The 21,301-nt window shown below is 42.5% G+C and overlaps 1 protein-coding gene across 5 annotated transcripts in view; it reads right to left on the reverse strand.

Moving 5' to 3' along the window:
• Positions 1 to 20,803, reverse strand: part of nrxn1a (neurexin 1a) — a 51,537-nt gene extending 30,734 nt beyond the window's left edge. For 2 of the 5 annotated variants that reach the window (XM_070927326.1, XM_070927322.1), the window contains exons 1-6: positions 20,071 to 20,803; positions 14,661 to 14,678; positions 13,818 to 13,847; positions 12,776 to 12,787; positions 1,574 to 1,875; positions 423 to 446 (exon numbers count right to left, since the gene is read on the reverse strand). In XM_070927326.1, the coding sequence (XP_070783427.1) occupies positions 423 to 446; positions 1,574 to 1,875; positions 12,776 to 12,787; positions 13,818 to 13,847; positions 14,661 to 14,678; positions 20,071 to 20,803 (1,119 nt within the window). Of the gene's footprint in view, positions 1 to 401; positions 447 to 1,573; positions 1,876 to 12,775; positions 12,788 to 13,817; positions 13,848 to 14,660; positions 14,679 to 20,070 lie in introns of all 5 variants that reach the window. The other 3 variants (XM_070927327.1, XM_070927324.1, XM_070927325.1) reach the window with 2 other exon arrangements.
• Positions 20,804 to 21,301: the final 498 nt, after the last annotated feature.

The following is a 21,301-nucleotide window of genomic DNA, read 5'->3' on the forward strand; positions in this document are numbered from 1 at the left end:
GGAGGACGAAAAATCAAAAGAAGAAAAAGAAAACAAAAAAAGAGGGGAAGGAGGGACCTCTCTATCCATTTTATGGACCAATCAGAGAGGGGAAGGGTTTCTGAGTCACGCCATGCAGGAAGGGGGGGCTCGCCATTTGCGTGCAGGTGAGGGATGAGCCAATCAGTACACGCCTACATGTCAGTCACAGAGTGATGGGGTGAAAAAAAAACGGTAGAGAAAGGGGGGAAAGGATTTAAAGAAAAAAAGTGGTTGGCAAGGAGGGGGGACGGGGGCTTTTTAACCGTAAAAGATTACCAACCGGATTTATCCTTTTATTGGTTTAGTTTTGTTGTCTATGGTTCAAAAGGAAATAGACACGGGGCAAACCCAAACTAAGAAACAATTAGAATGATATCTACCGAACAATGGAGTTTGTTTACCATAGCGTGTCCAATGCCTGAGTGCTTTGTAGGAGAGGGGGAGAAAGGAAAGCAAAAAACTGTGAACAGAACAACTTCGGGAACAAAAAAAGGAAAGCTAGAAGGCCTCTGGTGAGGTTAGTAGGTTGGTTGGAGTGGTTTCGCTAGGAGAAGGGCACAGGTTAGGTTAGTAGAATGAATCATTCCATGGATGGTGGTTAGTTTCACTAGCAGGTTAGTAAAGTTAGTAGTCAAGTTAGTAGTACAAACAGGCAAACGGTAGAGGGAGGGCACAGGTGGGTTACAAGCACCTGAGTGCGAGTGACCCTCAGTGTTCTCAAGTTCGCTCTCTCTCATTCACTCACTCACTCACTAACTCACTCACTCACTCACTCACACACTAACTCACACGCACACACACACACAATTGAAAAAGCACTCACCTAGAGCTGAGAGCAGTGCTGGTCTGGTGGTTAACCCACTGTAAACTAAGACCAAAACCTCAGGTATTTTCTTCCTACCACAGCATCACTGCAGTTGGACAACAGACCACTGACTGTAGCTTCTACATTGATTAGTTTCTTGCTGCGGACTATAATCTTTTCTGCTGCCCACTGCCCCTGAAACATCTGCAGCAGACACTGTGGTTCACCAAAGTCAAATACACACTGGAACTATTTAACAGGGAATTAAAATTAACGTTGCCACTAACAAACATTTTGATTAATCCGTCAATTATCTCTAAAAAAAAATCATAATTTAGTCTAGAAAATAGTAAAAAATGCCTATTACACTTTGCCGGAGCCAAAGGTGACGTCTTCAAAATGTATTCTACAATGATATAAAGCTAAAGAATTCTGTAAATTCTCACATTTGAAAAGCTGAAACAAGCAAATGTTTGGCATTTTTGCTTGATAAATGATTTAAAGGATTAATCAAAATGATCAAAACTGTTGTCACTTAATTTTCTGTTGAATGCTAACTATTTCATAACTAACTGGCCCAAGCATGCTCGTTCCCCTTGTTTATCAACCACTAGCCATCTTTTTGTCCCTGTATATGACCCTTCAAATCTTTCTTCTTCAAGGCTTATCAATATCAATTAACTAATTTCATATCTCCTTTCCCGTTTGCTCGGTCGCTCACACTTCCATCTCCCGTTGTCTGGTTACCTGTCTCAGGTTGCGGGTGACCTTGACATCGTGCCAGGCGTTGTCGTTGAACTTGCCGTTGACGGGCTCCACCAAGGCCTCGAAGGCCCCAGAGCCGAGGTTGATGACAAGTGACACGGCACCGTTCTTCAGTGCCAGGTTGACGTAGTCGGCTGACTTGCCGGTGTGCAGCATCAGGCCATTGCGCTGCAGCGTCTTGAAGGAGAGCGTGATTTCGTCGCTGCTAGACTGGATGGGGTTGGGCGACAGGTCATAGCAGAAATACTCAGAGCCCTTGAAGGTGGCAACATACTCCTCGCGAGCTGAGATAGAAAGGCAGAAGTGGAAGAAGGAAAAAGGAGGAAGAGCAAAGAAGTTTGGAGCCATTACACTCTTGTTGAACATTATCATGATGATTAGTACAATATCCAAGCTATGTTGCTTCTTCCCACACTGCTCTTCACAATATGCTCAAAAATTATAAAATGGTGGGTGTTCATCAGAGCCAGCCGAGTAAAACAAAGCTCTGCAGGGCCTGGTTAAATTTGATTTGGATGTGCAGTACAAAACATATTGTTTAAGATGCTGAAAATGTTGTTACTGTCAAGCAAAGCCTCACTGATGCCAGCACTTGGAAGAAACATTTCCTTCCATACCTCTAATCGTACCATGGAGTGGTGTGTAAACAAGCTTTGATCACTCATGTGGGTTGGAGATTAAACAGTGTGGATGTGAGAGAGACAGTCGTGAGTCTGTAGCATTCCAAACTCGTTATGAAACCTGCCATCCTCTCTTTTGAGAGAACAGCTGTGCTGGCAGTCTGAAGTGATGTGGTCTTGTTTGACAACATGGCTCGTTTCGTGATGTTCATCAAATGCCAGAATATGTGTGTCTGCGTATATATGTGCAGTAGCAGCAGAGGTTAGAAAGGTTTTGAGAAGGATGGCAAAAACTGACGGTAAAGATGGAAAACAGCAGGCTGTAAGCATCATGGCAGCCAAAGCAGGCAGGATTGACCTATTAGAATTCAGAATAACGAGCAGACAGCCAATGACGACTTACCTTGCACACCCTTAGTGACCCCCAAGGACACTAGACCAAGGTTTTGCAATCCATCATCCTTAAGCTCACACTCTCTTATCTACTCTCTCACACCTACTCATACAGAAGTGCACAACCATATACGCAAGCCAGCAGAGGAACAAATATGCACACCTACACACACACACACACACACACATCTGCGTGCAAAAAACTGATCATAATATCATACTGGCATACACAAGCAGGGGTGACATTATCTGTCTCCTTCACACCCATCCCCCCAAAGCATCACCCTTCCTCCGCATCCACTCTAGCGTTCTCCTCACCACCACCCCTATATCTCTCACACCTCCCTTCAAGCTTCGAGCCACCATTCCTCTCTGCACATCTTGTTGGCCTCTTTTTCTCTGCTCTGCGGAGCCTCTGGCATAACCACCAACTTGTAGTTCACGATAATGAGGAGAACAGAGGGGAATTTAACATACACTAGGTCAGGCTGGAGCAAGACAGACACTTGGTGAGGAACCGCTGGAGAGGAGGGGAGGGGGGGAGAGATTGCCATGTAATGAATAGACTGAAGTGTAATAGCTTATTAAGGTAGTGAGAAGCAGAGGGAAGAGTGCTGAAATGGAATCGGCCGCACTTGAGTGAATATAACACAGAGAGAATAATGAGAAGGAAAAAGTGAGAATATATCACAATTCAAGAGCAATTGTGGCAAATTGTCTTTCTTTGCTTCTGTTGCATGAAAAAACCTGAAGTGTGAATGCCAATATATAAGTGAGAAACAAGTTGTTTGCCAGAATGCGTGTGAGTTCCCCCTAGTGTGTAATTCCTTCCCTCCCAGCATGTTAATTAAGTGTGTGTGTGAGAGCATGCCTCAATAAGAAAAGCAACTTTGCGTTCAAGCATGTGAATGTGTATATGTGCGCAGACAAGTATATGCTTTTTATGTGTGCATGAAATGTGCAGGGGTGTGGGTGGGTGCTGGTCTCTGTAAATATTGGTGTATTGCTGTCAGAAAAGCTATTACCAACTCAGGGCCTCGGGCTAGTCTTTACTGAGAGGAGCGAGAGCGAGGAGGAGGAGGGAGGCACACACACATACACAGAAAGAACAGCCACAAATGCTAACACAATCACACAAACGCACTGACACACACACAAGCAGACACGTAGACGAATGTAGATGAGGTGGCAGAGTGTGTGGGGGGGGGCAAGTTGTTCACAATGAGAACACACGCAGCCGTCCAGCAGCATTCAAGCAGTAATTTACAGAGGTGCCATTAAGTTTCAGTGTGGTGCTCCACTCTTCTGTTGCTAATTTACAGACATGTCATTAGACCAGACAGGAGCACATAAAGCATCTCTGCATCGATCTGGAGGCTCTGGCCCGCAACAACAACAGGCGTATACACACACACAAATCAGGCAGGAAAATGCATATTGGATGACACAAACACAATGAAGAACATGTGTCGTGCATGCATGTATTCAGTGTACAGACACACACACACACACACACACACACACAAGCAGAATCATGCACGCTCTCAAGTGGGCAGGTTGGAGTGGATCTGTTGTAGCTCAGATTAATGGAGTGAGTCAGTATTAGCTCAGAGTAAACAGTGAGACAGACACTGACATACACACCACATGTCACACTTGATCCTGTGGAGAGCACTGTCGATCAAAGCCAGCGAGCAGGAGGACGAAGGAACACAGAGGAAAATAAAAACGCAAATGAAAGCAAAGGGAAAAGAAAAGGAAGGCAGAGGAAAAGAAATCTCTCAACCTAAAATATCTAATTTCCTTTCAGATTTTTAAGCACTATCGTCTTATGTTTTATATGACTCTTTTTTCTATTCATTGTTTAACTAATGGTTTCTTTCTTATGGGCTGGTTGTGTGTAAAGTCTGACTGTAAATGTTTTTTATTGCTCTCAGGTCTCTCTTGAAAACGATCTTTACTGCATGTCAATGAGACCCTCTGATTAAATGAAGGAATGGGAAATCTCTAAAACAACCTCTAAAATATTTTCTTTGCTTTGGAGATTTATAATCAGATTTTTTTTTTTTTTACCAGTTTTGTAAATTTTTCTATTATTTCTTGTTTTCATTTGATTGTTTGACTTCATATTTCTTTAACTGTGACCACTGCTATTTGATTGCTGGTGGTGTGGTTGCATGTAAGGTCTAACTGTAGTACTGTATTGATTAGTCGATTAATTAATAGGCAAATCAACAGAAAATTTAGATTTTCTTTCATTTCTAAATTATTTTCTGACATTTCAAAGACTACACCATTAATCGACCAATTGAAACAATTATCAACAGTTTAAGTGATACTGATAATAATCTTTAGTTGCTGCCCTATCTGACTGAACATGTTTTCCTATTTCTCAGCTCTCCCTTGAAAAACAGAAAGGGAAGGAAAAGGAAAAACGGAGAGGAGGGACGCAGGAAAGTGTGTAAGAAATAACCAGGAAAACATGCAAGGAACTAGTATGGGAAATAAGAAAGTAATTAATAACTATGGAGGCTTTAGGTGGAGTGGGAATAGGCAAAAATGTAAAGATGGAGGGTGATTGGCATTAGACTTTGAAGGCTATCATTAAACGACTACTCTAATGAATAAAGCAGTCAGTGGGGAGGCAGGAGAGAGAGTGAATAACTGATCTGATGGTTGCTGCTACTGGGACCAGCTGCAACTGTATCGCCCCTTCGACGATCAAACACACATCACTTGGATTTCTTTGTGTGTGTTTTTGTGCATATGGCGAGTGTGTGTGTGTGTGTGTCTCATATGGCTTTGTCTCTTCTCATGGGTCTCCTCCTCGGCATTTCACACACTAATTTGTCATTTCCATGGCAACCCTGTGTTACAGGGGCTACAGCAAATATGTGTCTTTGTGCATGTGTGTTTCACGGAGAGAGAGAGAGAGAGAGAGAGAGAGAGAGAGAGAGAGAGAGAGAGACAGGAAGAGAGATGAGGAAGGAGGGCGAGAGAGAGAAAGAGTGATTGAGTGAACAGTACATTATCATGGACAGCTGTACTGAATCAAAATGGCGGATGGAGGCTGGGATCACATCAGGGGAGCCTACATTATACAGCACCTGATAGAGGGAGCAGGGTGGAAAAGATGCAGGGTAGAGAAAAAGGGAAAGATGCATAGGGGGAATTTGAAAGAAGAAGGAATAAAAGAAGGGAGATGGAAGAACTCATTGAGATGGGTGACGCAAAATGGAAGAGACGAGAGAAAGAGGTAGAGGGGTAGAAAGAGAGACAAGGAAAGGGAGTGGCAGAGAGCGAGGGATGGATAGCTAGAGAGAACGAAAAAGAGAAAAATGCTGGTGTATCTAAATCCTAGTGTAGCAAGCCTCAATCATGGCAGCCCTGTCATTCTGGAGATAGCACACTGCAATTCCCCTGCACCTCGTTTTTAGCCCACCATGCAGTTCTGCTATCAGCTCCTCTCAGACTGTCCACACACACACACACACACACACACACACACACACACACAGCATAAACTCAAACATCCTGCATGAAGGCATCCCTCCTTAATAACAGACAGGTGGATTAACTATGCACTCATACAGTATACAGATAGATGACCAGTGCAGGAAATGTATGTAAATGTATGCTAACATATGCATAGTCTCTGTATTAAGTTAAAGTGTGAAAATCCATACAGCCAAATTCACTAAAGGCTACGACTGCCGTTTCCATCTCTATTCAGTGATATACAGCATCTGGCTTTGAAACCGATTGGGCTATCACATCACAGCCAAGGGAGCAATACCGTAGAGGAGGATATTACTGTCAGGACTCAAGTGACAGATTGGTTGTTTTGCAACGTTGAGCTCTTATTCCTTTTTTTGTTGTTGTTATTGTTAAATTGAAGGCATTCATTCCCAACATGAGATATACAGTTTAAAAGAAGGGACACCAGCTCTGACAAAGGTGTTACTGGCCCAGCAGTAAAACCAGCTCAGAAACGATTAATCGAAGGGTTGATCGACAGAAATTAAACAACAATTTTGATAACTGATCAATCGTTTAAGTCATTTATCAAGCATAAAAGCTAATTTTCTCTTTTTTTATTACTGTAAATTGAATGTCTTTCATTAGACATTAGACTTTTGGAAATTATGATGGGCATTTTTTTCTCTATTTTACGTCAATTTACGGCAAAGATCAAACAATTTATGGACAATAGTGCTGCAACTGCAACAATTATTTTCATAATATATTGATCTGCAGATTATTTTCTTGGTTAATTGATTAATTGTTTTGTCTATAAAACAGAAAACAGTGAAAAATGCCCATCACAATTTCTCAAAGCCTTATGTGATGTCATCAAATATCACAAAGCGCAATACCCAATTTACTATGACATTAAGACAGTGAAAAACAGCAAATGATCACTTCTGAGAAGCTGGAACCATCAAATTATGGGCATTCTTACTTGTGAAAAATGACTTACAGGAAACAATGAATCTATCAAGGTAGCTGTTCACTTTCTGTTGATCAAGTAATCGATTGATCTGTGCAGCTCATTAATCATACCGAAAAGAAGTTACATTAGTTGCAGCTGTATAGTGAATTAATCGTTTGATCTAACAAAGTGACATAAGATAGTGAAAAATGCCCAATACAATTACCAAAAGTCCAATGCGATGACTTCAAAACCCAAAAGATATTCAATCTACATTCATAAAAAAACTGTCAAAAGAAGCATTTTTTTCTGGATAAATAGTATAAACATATTAAAGTTAAAATTGTTTTTGAGCAGATATGGTCTGGTCTTTCTTTAAGTGAATTTTCTTGAGACAAATAGAACATAACTAAATAATATCTAATATTGTTAATCCCTTTGAATTTAATTTAAAGTAAAAACAATTCAATGAACAGCACACTTCCTGCCATTATGTTCAATCTTTTATTTTTTGTCCCTTTTTTGTTTCTTTTATCTACCCTCATCTCTCTCTCTCTGTCTGTAGCTTGAATTTGGCCTTCTCTCTGGTACCCAGGGAAACCGGCTTGTTTCCATGACAATGTCTGCAGGCAGAACAGTGTATTTGTCTTAAGCTAGATAAGATCAGAGTCAGTTTCATCCGTGTTAGACACACACACACAGGCTTGCACACAAAGACACGCACATACCATCATGGCACAGAGAAGACCATAGAGCGCTGAAAAGCACATGCACTGAAAAAATGTGCATTTGTGCACTGATTTGAAACCATCAAGTTAAATATATCCACACAGACAAATGACAATGCTCAGATTTGCATGCATGTAGATACACACACATACTGCACTGCCACACACACACACACACACACACTCATACACACACACATACAAACCTAATGAAACCCCTTACAGCAGGTTGTTAACAAATAACAAGAGCATAAAGACCTCTTTTCATAAAGGTAATTTAATGGATTTTTAATGAATGCTGTGGCTATTTCAGTTGTCGTAGTTATTCCAGACAAGTACCTCGAGTAAATGAGTGTTTGTGTGTGCGTGTGCAATGACTGAGTGCAAGTGCGAGTACGCTTGTTCATGTGTTTGTTCTTGTTTTGGCAAACAGCAAAGAAATGAACTTCAAATGCCAGATGGGGTACTGGAGTGAATCGCCAATTGGGCCACTACCCTCAGCACCCGCCCAGACACAATGGAAATTGCTAGAACAGGTAAGAGACAATTGGAGCACAGACTAGCCTGTTTCTTTCTCTTTCTTTCTAAAAAGGGAGTGTGTGTGTGTCACTGTTGGATGAGGTATGTGCATCACTGATGAATACCATCCTGGCTGATGCGAGACTGTGTCAAGTCGGGGAGCCCAAGGAGAGATGCGGCGCCCCTGCTGAGAAACGCTGCAGTCTTATCTCCCTTCCTGTCTCCCTCTGTGTCTCCGACCTTCTCTTTCCAACCCTCTTTTCCCACTTTCTGAATGCACTTCTATCTTTCCTCACCATCACTTTTCTACACTCCTTACCCTATTCCGCCCACCCCTCCTCCCGCCCTCCCTTACACACTTGCAGCCAGCCTCCGCTCTTTCTTTCCCCTTCATCCTCTGTAAACGGGGAGTCCGTTTGATGTCTTTATTTTTAGGCGATTACAGGGTGCATTCGGCTTTGTGTGTTCCCTATTAGCGTTACGGTGAATGTGCGAAAATGTTAATGTGTACACTTGCTAAGGGGATGGTAATTGCATACAATTACCAATAAATGTATACATTTACAAGTGGGATTGCTGCACATTTCCCATGGTGAATTCGGTAACTGTGCATCTCCCTGATAATGTGGAGGAAGAGCTCTGTATGTGGTGCTGTGGCTTTCATTACAAGAACTGCATGGGTGTTAAGCATTAATGAGCGTTGTAGTACAGTACTGTAATGGATGTTAGTAGCGCAGAAAAGAGGCAGAATAAGTCCCATTAGTGGAAAGGGTATATATAGAAAAATTGTGCATTTTGCAATAAAAACCGAGTTGCAATTCCTTTATCTCTGATGATGGCCAGAGTGGGCACAACTTAGTTTAAACTGTTTTTTTTTCTTCCACAGCTCAAGATGAGGCCATCAGGAGCCAAATTCATGCCAGTCAGTCGGGCAGGCAGCCAATCACCAGACACTTGCCTCTTAACACCGAGCGGCTCACTCTCACCTCGAGTTGGTTGCTGCTCACTTGTCCGTCTTGCTAAATTATGTAAGCATTACAACTAAAGTGGCTGATGTGTGTCTGACAAATGCCTTTTATTGACAAATATACAGTGTATTACAGTATTTACTTCAAGGCTTAGACGAGACAAATTTTACTAGCAGGTACAGAAATTTGGTAAAAGTAAACTGAATATTTTGGTGATTTTAAAAGGGTAATTTTCTATAATACAATGGAAGAATTCATGAAAAAACACACAGACAGTTGATTCATGACGCCTACAGGCATAAGCATAACTGATTAATCATTTAGTGTATAAAATGTCAGAATATAGTGAAAACACCATATCACAAGTTGCCAGAGCCCAAGGTGACATCTTTAAATGACCAACAGGGCCAAACCAAAAGACATTTTACCTACAATGATATTAGAGCTGCAACAATTAATTGAAGAATTGATTAGTCAAATTAATCAGCGACTATTTTGATTCCTGAATATTCATTTTTGTATTTTTTTTTTTTTAGAAAACAATAGGCCAAATCGTTTCTCAAATATGAGTATTTGATGCTCTTCTTTGTCATACATGATACTAAATTGAATATTTGGTTTTTTTTAACTGAAATTATAACTGAAATTATAACGGCCACTTTTCACTATTTTCTGAAAAATAATCAGCAGTTTAATTGATAATGAAAATAATCATTAGTTGCTGCCCTAAACGATATAAGATATCCTCACAACTGAGAAGCTAGAATCAGTGAAAGAAATAACATCAAACAACATCAAAATTGCTGTTGATTCATTTGAGCACCAATACCTCAAAACAACACCTGAGTCATTTATTTATAGTTATTATTTAGTTAATTATAAAGGCATAATTAAAATAACAAAAATCTGTTAGCGTTTAGTTTCAGTGGCCGTGTTTTATTAAAGAATACTCATCCCTTGTGAGATTTATTATTAGGACTGTTAGATGATGATGAGTAAGAGGTAGGAGACATGCTGTACTTTGCTGGTACTGACTGGTTCCTCTTGTCTTGGCGTCTGCTACCACTCCCAACCCCACATATGGTGGAGTCAGCACGGAGCTCGTCCCCTGCGTGTGTGTATGCGTGTGTGTGTGTGTGTTTTCGTGAGAAAAGCATGCCCATGTGTATATCCGGGAGAGAACAACGAGTGAGATGGAGGGACAAAAACAAAAGAGTCAATTTAAAAAGAGAAACGTGACACTGAACATGTGTGTGTGTAGCCTGTGTCTGAGTGGAGTGTGAGTCCATATGTGTGTTTTTGCCATAAGACAATGTGTTAAAATGAGCCGCTTTGATTGCCGACGCTTTATGAGTCACAAGTGATGACTCACAATCCACCTCCCCTGAACATGCATCCAGGCGCGCGCACACACACACACACACACACACACACACACACACACACACAAAAATACCAGCACACATACCTCGTTCTCTGTCCTGCCTTCATCCACTGACCGTGAAGAATATGTGCAGGCAGCCTTACTCATGCATATTTACACTGAACACACACTCACTCACCTACTCAGCGGGCACTCTCTAAAGGTTATTGTGTGTGAGTGTGTGTCTGTTTGTCCGTCCGTTCACGTAAGCGCGTGTGTAAAGGTCACTTGAAGCGAGGATTCAAGCGGGCACAGATTGTTGGGATTGATATCGAGAACACTTGGACATGCAGACAACCATCATTAACCGGACAACCAGCCTCAAAGCTAAAATTAAATAAATAAATATCATAAACGAGCATCGATGCCAATTACGTCCAAGAGCCACTTCTCAATCCTATTCAGAACCTACAATCACTCATTCACCCAGAACCCTTCACGGTCTATTCTTGGCCAGACAGAGAGAAGAGAAAGGGCAAAATCTGCTACTTGGCTTTAAGCACATTTTCCATCCAGATTATTGCTGCTCAATACTTTTCAAAAAAAGGAAAAGGAATCCATTTCCCCCTCTTCCTTTGGCTGCTCGATACTTATGAAAATCCAATTTGGCTCCCTCTTTTCTTTCTTCCCTCCACAATTCGTGCATTTTCACCCACTCAAAGTGATTAGTGATCTGTGGGTATCGTTTCCAGCGAGAATGATAGCTGTGTTTTATGGAGGAGGGGAAAGGTCCAGGGCTCCCCATCAGGGCTGATGTCCCTCGGAGAATGACTGGGCTGGGAGGGCAGACAGGAGCACCGCTGTCCCTTTGCAGATACAGGCAGTTGCTCTACATCACAGAAGAGGAGACGACTCACTTTATATCTCCCTCGCTTCCTCTTCCCCTCTTTACTCCCTCTATCATTCATTCCTTTAGCTCTTCTCTCACAGGCACAGTCGCTTTTTCTCAATTTCTCCAGCACAGACACACACACAAGCAGACACACATGCTATATATCTTTCTAAGACACCCCTCCCCACACCCAATCCGCCCCCTCAAAGAAACTCATTTTAGCTTTGCGGGGCTCCTCAAAAAGCCTCTTTACGCTGAGCTAACCTAAGCTAGACTTCGTCTGCACCATTTGACAGCCTTTACATCTCAGTATGCAGAGCAAAAACACACTCGCACAAACACACACAGCTTTTTCATGCGTACAGTCTCTAAAAGAGACTTCAAAGGTTTTTAAAAAAGAAAAGAAATTCACCACAGTTCTACTTTCAGCCTATCACAATCCAAACATCTGTAAAAGCGAGGACATCCACTATACACAAATACACTGAATACATTGTGTAATAATGCTGGAAACATATGTTAATACATGTCGGCCCTCAAGTAGGTGATTTAAAATGCTGAGCATAAGCCAGATGAAGAAATTAAATTTTCACTGCCACCTGGATGATTCATGGCAGACATTTTAAGGCAGAAACTCCAGCAGGAGGAGCTTTCTTAGCAATCAAAACACAGCAAAAATGCTCAGGAAGAAATATACTTGTCAGAATAGAGATGTCTCTCTGTGATAGATGGTTGAAGACATCATTTGTGCTCTATTCAAGATATTTCTATCCACCAGCTTGGATGAACATTTCATTAAATAGTACATTTCACCGAATACATGGCGCCCTGTCACAATGGGAGACAGCCGTCATCATGTCCTCTCTCATCCAATCAAAGAGCACAATAGACGCAGATCAGCCTGTCACGGTCAGGCCTGTCTTTATGTGGGTCAATCAGTGTATTCATCAGCGTCATGCAGAGCCGACCGATCCAGTGGCACCTACCTTCAGATTTTCAAAAGCACCGTAGGCTGGAGCTCCTATTCATTCGCACGCATGCACGCACGCACACTTAGGTATGAGCACGCTCGCACACACACATGCATCAACAGCTTACCTTACCAAAAATAAAACATTCCAATTTAATGGAAACCGCAAATAAGAACTGGAGGTCGAATGGCCTTAAAGGTCTGCATTACCATACGTACAAGAGCTTGTCAATATATTCAACTTAAAAACCATCCAGAACAGCCCATTAGCCATACACATGAAAAAGGGGAGGGGGTACCTCTGAGCTTTCCTAAATTCACAGAGGGTGGTGTCCCAAACAGTGAAAAAGAGGGCAGGAACAAAGGAGGAAAAAGGAGAAGGAGGGCAAGAAGAGAGAGATGGACTTGTGAGTTTTGTTCATCAGTGAACAATTTTCAAAAGGCAGAGCAGTGGCACTTGTTTTTGGGCTGTGTTCAAAAACACTGGACAACTTGGGGGTTGTGGTAACATTGCTGTCATACACAGGAACACCTGTTCAGAATCACATGCGCTCGCCAATGTATGAGCAGGAGCCCATGTGAGGAACCAGCGACGGCAGAGCGAGACATGCTGGAAGCCGATGAAAAGCCATCGATGAATGTGGACACGTGTTCCAGTGAAAACTGCCACAGTCATTGATTCAAACCATAATGTAAAAGCACACATGCACACATGTATACATTGTGCACACACACACACACACACTCATTTAAAGCTCCCATCCCCTCAGTCAAACTCTTAGATACAGATGAGAGAAAATGAAATGAGGTGGAAGAGTAAAGACCAGTTCAAACCATCCACGGAGTCAGTCGGTCAGTCAGCCCTTAGCTCCATTTCCATGACCTGGAGCCCTGCCAAGTGTAACCCAGCCAAGCGCCGTCAAGCCGCAGCTATCTACTCCCCTCCCATATCAGTAGCCATGATTATAGTATATATACCAGCAGAAGTTGCTCTCAGGCTCATCACTCTCTTCAAAAATCAAACCAAAAAATAATCTTTAAGGCCATATTACATTTAGTATTATTTAATCGTTCCACTGCAAATGTCCAAGTCATTCATTTCAGTTTAAATTAAAACTGAAATTTCTGATGAGACCAAATGGGACCATTTTAAAATGAAAAAATCTCAATTACAGGGAAAAAAACTGACCTTAGTTCAGTGCCTAGAGAGACAACTTCCTCCCGCGCCAGGTGGTGATGAAGTGGGGAAGGGATACAGGGAGTTGTGAGTGTGGGAGTGAGGAGGGAGGGGATGATGGTATAGCAGAGGACAACAGGAAGTGAGGTAAGAGGAGGCCATACCTTGGTCGCCAATCATCAGGTGTGCCAGACCTTAAAGGAAGACAAGAGCACAGTCAGCACAGCAAAGGATCATGGGGCGTGAAGTGTGTGTGTGTGTGTGTGTGTGTGTGTGTGTGTGTGTGTGTGTGTGTGTGCATATATGTGTTTATGTGATACAGGAGTTTGTCAATAACATGGTGGTGAAGGCTAGAGTTCTCTGTGTGCAAGTGTGTGTGTATGAGTCCTCTAAATTATTCCAAGTGTCTAAAAAAAAAATTCGCTTTGAAGACACTTACTCATCCTAGGCAGCGATCCTACGCACAAACGGGTACGCACACAGACGTTTGCACACAGCCGTTTGCACACAGCCATGAACTGGGTCGTATACAGTACAGTATCTGTGTGTGTCTATGTCTCTGTTACCTTGAAGCAAGTAAGCCACTTCAGATGATTGCACATGGGATGTAGAACTTACCAGGTGTCAGCAACCAACCCCAACATACCCACACAGACCAACATACATTTATGCTGGCTACCTTGTGCTGTTTTTCCACAAAAGAAGATGCAACGAGAACATGAATTCCAGAAAGAAGAATGTAAAGGACATGACTGACATGAAAAAGATATATATGGGAACAGAGAGGGTGGAGAGGAATGGTAAAAATAAGATGATGATAGAGCTAAAGAAATGTGTACTTAAATAAATCAGATAGAGAAGCAGAGAAAGAAATGTTTGAATAAAGACCAGAAAGAAAAACTTAAATAAAGACGGTTACAGACAGAACTAATAGACAGACAGACAGACAGGTAGATAGATAGATAGATAGATAGATAGATAGATAGATAGATAGAAGTGCAACCTACCTGGAGTGTAGCTGTGTTCTGGAAAGGTGTCGCAGCCAGGCGAGGAGAAAGAGAGACAGACATTCATTAACATGCATGCTAAGCCCTTGGGTTACCATGGCTACTTACTGTACATGCACACCCGTCCAGGGTTACCGTGGTAACATACATGCAAAGTCCACGCAAACGTCACAATGGATACCATGCTGCACTGGTAGCCAAAACTGAGGTTTGTCTATATATATATATATATATACGCACACAGCAGCATTAAAAGAAAAAATGCACAATCTCTCTCTATGACTCCATAGAGCGCACACAGACATACCCACCCACACTTGTAGATAAAGAGGGTGGAGGGGGTGTGTGCGAAAATATACTTTCCTACCTGTATGTTAGGATTCAAGAGCCGTTTACCCCAGAACTTACCTTGCAGCCGCTTCCTCTCCCCAGAGCCCCCCGACAGATAGCATGCAACACGCACAAACACGCCCACACACGCACACACACACACACACACACACACACACACACACACACACACACACACACACGCACACACACACACACACATTCAATCTCACAATCTCTCCCTCACTCTCTCTGTCTTCCACACATACACTAACATTGACTATGGCAGTAATAATGATGTGAAATAGCAGGAAAACATGTAGGGATGGATTAGCAGTGCAGGAAGACGAGGGGCATGCATGGTTCAATACTGGGACTGAGTGTGTGCGTGTGTGTATGTATGTTTGTGTGCATATGAAAGTGTATGTGTGTGTGTGTATTCTGAGCTGTGTGCTCATCTGAGTGTTTCCTTGCCTCTGCCCTTGTGCTAGTAGCATGGCAGAAACAGGTGGAGCCATTAGCATGCTAACAGCGATTTGCCCTCAAGGACAATGCAAGCCAGGCCAGGCCTAACAAGCCAGGTTCACTCTGCCTTCACTGGAGGGCACAATGGCTTAGACAGTAATTACATTTATGCATAGTCCTGCCCAAACTCTCTTCACTGTATTTTGAATATCTCAAATAATGTTGTTGGGCTTTGCAACAAAACCCTGATAAACAGCCGTCTCCTCACACTGGTATGAAAGATAATAATATACTGTCTTTCAGAGGAGAGAAAAATGCTTACAGTATATAATTATATTACTTTGCAAATGTTTCTAAGCTTGTCACAAATCTGGAAAAATATGAGTGCGAATATAAGGGGATCATTAGGGAGCCTTGAAGATATCGTGTAATTGTAAACGTGTACGGAAACTAGCACTGCCACAGCCAAATTGCTTATTTCTGGCTTCAAACACCGTCCTAAGGATCCATTTTTTTCTCTAGCGGAGCATATTCATTCTGTATTAAAGATTCATAACAGAATATCTTTCTAATTTTCAGAGGGTTATAATTTTATCTCAAAGCTTTATTGTGCAGCTTCAGTGAGGTTGCTGGGTTCAAAATAACAATAATTTCAAGGTGCCATATAAGAGATAAACCTTTATACCCGATGCTGCCTGACTCTTACAAAAGAATTACACAGCCTGGATTCACATACTTCCAAATAATGATGATCCTCATTTCCAAAGAGTGAACTATGGTTCCATTATATACAATCAACATTTTAAAAACCTTAAATGCTGTTGATGTAATATTTTTCTTTATTCAAAAAGGGATTTGACCTGAGCTTTTACTCCATACTCCCTTTGCCACCCACTTCATTTCTCTCAGATACAACCTTTAAATGTTCTTCTCTAGAGTGCCTCAGTGCACCTGAAGAGAGATTTCTTTTGACATACTATAAGTTTTATATATAAGAGTTATTCACTGGTAGTGATATTGATGCATGGATATTAGCCCTACTGGCAGATCAGGTGGTCGGAGATGTCACACTGTCGACATCTAGTCAGATTGAAATAACAGTACGAGGGGCCAGTTTTCAAAAAACATTTTATACCACAACACAGCACTCAGCAAAAATGTAAACCATCCAATACATCATCTGCTCAATTCTCCTCTCAGACATATCTGTATCTCTGAACTATTTTCAGAGAATTAGTTCAATGATTCAGGTCTAAGATAAGAATCAAGCATCGGAAGATGTAGTTGCACTCTGTTGTCAATGGTTTATGTTTTTGTTAACTGGCCCCATTTGCTGATGTTAATTTCTGTCTGAAAAGCTGCTGGTTTGCTGGAAAAGCTCCATATCTTGAATCTCCTTCCTATGCTAATGACCATGAATTATCGTAATATCACTACAAGTGAATAACTGAAGAAAAGACATGAAATAACCTTTGAGTTTTAAAACCAGTCATTAAGCTACTCTCAATTTCCACCATCATCTACCCATAATACTCTTAACCCTGCAGCACTTTCTACCTAAACTCTGAAATGTGAATCTCAGAAACCCAGTGAAATACCAGTCTGAAACACCACACTCATACAAACACTCAAAAAGGGAGCTAGAAGGGATCTTTGTATTTACATTTTAGTCTAACAGCAAAATTCAACCCAAGAACAACTCCCTGAAGTTGTATTTTTTATTTGGTGCAGAATACAAGCCTTATTTATTGGGGTAATACTATATGATTTCACATGGTAGCAAATGTACTACAACCAAATACAGTTCTGCTCACCCCGCGTACATCCATCTAAGCAGGTCTCCTAACTGGAACCATTTTATGAGACTACTATTACTAACATCGGCCACTATTGCCAAGAGCCAAAATGATCTTCGCACTTGTTCTCCACAGCAACACTTGGCATCATTCACAACTGAAATGTGAGTCCATTCTCTTGGAATATAAAACAGCCCCTGAAAAGGTATAAGTAGCCTCTTGTTGTGCGACAAAGTGCCAGTCCAAAGCAGGTATTGTATCTGGTGAGAGCCTTTATGTAAAATGTCTGCGCCTCTCATTTAGGCTGTAGAGCTACACTGCTATTAGGTACCTCAGTGGTGATGTGACTAATGGTGGTGCTAGAGCCTGCACACCATGTGAATGTGTTTCTCCAAGTGTTTGTATGTTTGTGTTACATGTGTTTGTGCAGGTATGTGTGGCTGTGTCTCCCGCTGTGCCCTAACCGGCAGAAAAACAGCAGACTGGATTAGACTGGCTCAGATCACACGTAATTCTCAGTGCAGCATTGAGTTTCTGCAGAGAACTGATCATAGCTTCACCTGTCACTTCCTGAATGTATAGACACGCCACATGCAGGAGCGAGCAAATAACAATTATTTTCATGATTGATATATCTGTCAATTATTTTGATTCAATCAATTAATCATTTAATCCATAAAATGTCAAAAACAATAGTGAAAAGTGTCTGTCACTATTTCCCAGAGCACAAGGTGAGGTCTTCAAGTTGTTGTTTAGTCTGACCAACAGACCAAAACCCAAAGATATTTAATTTACAATGATCCATGCTTTAAGTATTTTATATGTGAGGCTGCAACAAACAAATGTTTTTTATGATCAATTAATCTAATTATATACTTGATTATTCGCTTTGTCTATAAAATGTCACAAAATAGTGAAAAATGCCTGTTTTTTTCCACAGCCCAAGGTGATGCTTGATTTCTTCAACCATTCAAATATATTCACTTTACTATCATATCTGACAAAGAAAAGCATCAAATTCTCACAATTGAGAAGCTGGAACCAGCAAATGATTTTAGCATTTTTGATTGACAAAAGACAATCAAAATGGTTGCTATTTAATTTTCTGTAGAGCAACTAATCGATTAATTGACTTGTCATTGCAGTTCAACTTAAATCATTAATTATTGCCTTAAGGATGCATGTCATACGTAAACATACAAACACACTCACTACCACAAACATGTAAAAACAGTAGATTTGTGTGGTAGATATAATGCCTGAAGTCACCAGGAGGGAGGGGGAGGTTGGAGCTGAGGAGTGGGGAGTAGGCAGGAAGAACAAGGACGAAGAAACACTCCTGGCATGAGGTCTCCCTATTAGTCCTGTCTCCTTGGTAACCTAGGCCATCCCACTGTCCACTGAATGCTAGGGTGTGATATGGTGGGTGGCTAAAGGGAGGTGTGATGCTGACAGTGGTGCTGGGTGGGGTGTGAGGTCAGGTCTGTGACAAATGGTGGCCACGCAGCAAGGCCACGCTGACGTTTTTGGCAGATGTATTTGTGTCATTAAAATATCAATCGCTGAGGCAAAGCTGAAAGGAATATTTGGTGTCGAAAAGAAACAAACAAATACAGAAGTTTAGAGTGCTATTCATTAAGAATGCAGATTTGTTCTGTGAGTGAACTGAACCAAATCTAGCAACACACACGACTAAGCAGGGGTAAATTAAAGCATTTGCAGTACTGGCCATAACAAGGTAGCTGAGTTCATTAAGCAGCTGTTTCGTTTTTGTAATGGCCATCATTACAGTGCCCCGTATATTGGCACTTGTATTGACCAAAGGCTTGTTTGACAGTATTAAGGGAGGGTGTTCTTGTAGAGTTGAGTTATTAAATAATTTGTGAAACAGCATATTTCTTTTGCCTCTTCCACATAAAAGTTTTATTTTGTTATCAGGCTGTTTATTGTCACAGTTGTTCATATTTATAAAGTACTACTGACAGGACACTATTTCCTCTTTTATAATGCATAAGAACACTGACACAAAAAACATACTACACATGCTCACACATACAAAAACAGAGCATCTTAACAGGCTGCAAGCTGTTCAAATTAATGGCAGGCCATAGATTTTACACGCTTCATTTCAACACCCTATGTATGGTACCTTTGAAGCCCATCTAGAATCGATGCAAATCCATTAACACAGGCAACCAGGTGTCAGCCATGGAACAACCACTGATTTCCAGCCTTTTAACCTAGTTCCAATTAAAGTCTCACAACACGAGCCAACAACCACATCCATAATGGATCTATATGGTTATTGTGTTTTGCCAAACACACCAACTGAGCCCGTCAAGGCTTTACCACTGCCAGCCAGGTAATGCTTTTCAATGAGTTTCAGGAATTTGCCTCAAATCTCCAGACTCTCAAGATTGACAGTCTGAATGCAGCTCAGCTGTTCTCGAGCGCTCAGCTTCAGCGTCACTAAACTGACTGCACTTCTTGGGAGGGGGCTTAGCTCTGAGCTCTGGAGGTACATACAAAATTGGGAGTCATTGGCAGCCATAAAAAATCCATATCAAACATAATCAGTATGCATGTCTTGCACTGTTCGTGAAGGCTGCTGGTCCATACACACCAATAGAAGGCAGCTGTGGAGGTGTGAATGAAAATAATGTCTACACTGAAGGACCTGGTGTTTGGAATTGGAGACATAAATTTGGAGATATGCATCCACCAAAGTTACTGCATGTGCATGTGAGTATTTAATGTGTATGTGTGTGTATGTAAAGGATGAGATGTATATGATGGGTCAGCATGGTTCTGGGCCTTACCTTCGCTGCAGTCGTTGCCTTGGTAACCGGTGTCGGAGCAGTCGCAGACGGCCTGGTCGTTGACCACGCTGCACACCCCTCCGTTCTGGCACTGGTGATCCGGCCCGCAGCCAGCTGTTACTGTGACGCCCTCCGAGCTGTCCAGCGTCACCAGTGAGCCGTTGATGCCCACCCCCGTGATCCAGCCACGGAAGGCGGGGTGTTCCCGCACTGAAGGGGATGTGAGACGCAAGGGCGAGGAGTGGAGTTCTGGTGTCACCCCGCCCATGAAGGTGTGGCTGAATACTGTCATGTCTCTTCTCTTGCTCTTCACTTCCGCCCATCCCTCCAGTCGCCCGTCCACCTCCAATGAGGTGTTCCTCCAGTCCCGCTTGACACGCACTGCGTGCCAGTGCCCGTCGCTCACCGCCACACCTGATTGCAGTTCGGCTGGTTCAGCACAGAAGATGGAGAAGCGCAGGCGGAGGTGGCCGTGGAGAAGCAGCAGCTCCAGGAAGTCACAGAAGCCCTCATCATCCAGGTAGAGCAGCAGGCCCTCCTGACTGTGAGTCCGCAGGCTGAAGCTCAGCACACTCTCGCAGCAGGCGTTCCACACTGGAAACCTCCCCCACTGGCTGGACACACCTCCAAACTCCAGGACCTCACCTTGGGCCTGGCCCCCCACGCTGCACAGGCACAGCCCCAGGAAGAGCAGGGGGGCTGCCGCCCAAACACACACCGCCATCACACTCATACACACACTCGCTCTCACACTCACACACACACACGGGAGGAGATAGAGGCTAGAGCTGGGGTGTTCCCTCTAGCCTACAGCTCATGGTGACAACTGTAGGGCACTTTGAGAACACCTTCTATGTGTCTGAGGTGCACCCTGCTTTCTTGGTAGTGCTCTATACAAGAGGAGGCTCCTGTGAGGGAGGGGGTCAAACAGCAGCTCCCTCTGTTCTTTCAGCACGCTTGGGGAATTGTCTTTTGCCTTGGCCTGGTGTTTGTGTCTTCTCTGAGAAGTTCAATGTCTTCTCTCCATTCAGTCTTTCAGTCTTCACTTCTGACATATGAGATTCCAGGTGTGTGTATTTGTGTGTACATCTGTGTGAGTGTTAGATACGTGACGAATAGGATGTGAACTCCATCTTTGTGCCCTAGATAGGGCCTTATCCCCCATGAAGGCAACTCCCCACGGAGTATGAGTGTGTGTGTGAGGCTCACACATTGGTAATGGAGAGAAATG

Source organism: Enoplosus armatus, chromosome 20, assembly GCF_043641665.1.
Source record: "Enoplosus armatus isolate fEnoArm2 chromosome 20, fEnoArm2.hap1, whole genome shotgun sequence".
NCBI lineage: Eukaryota > Metazoa > Chordata > Actinopteri > Centrarchiformes > Enoplosidae > Enoplosus > Enoplosus armatus.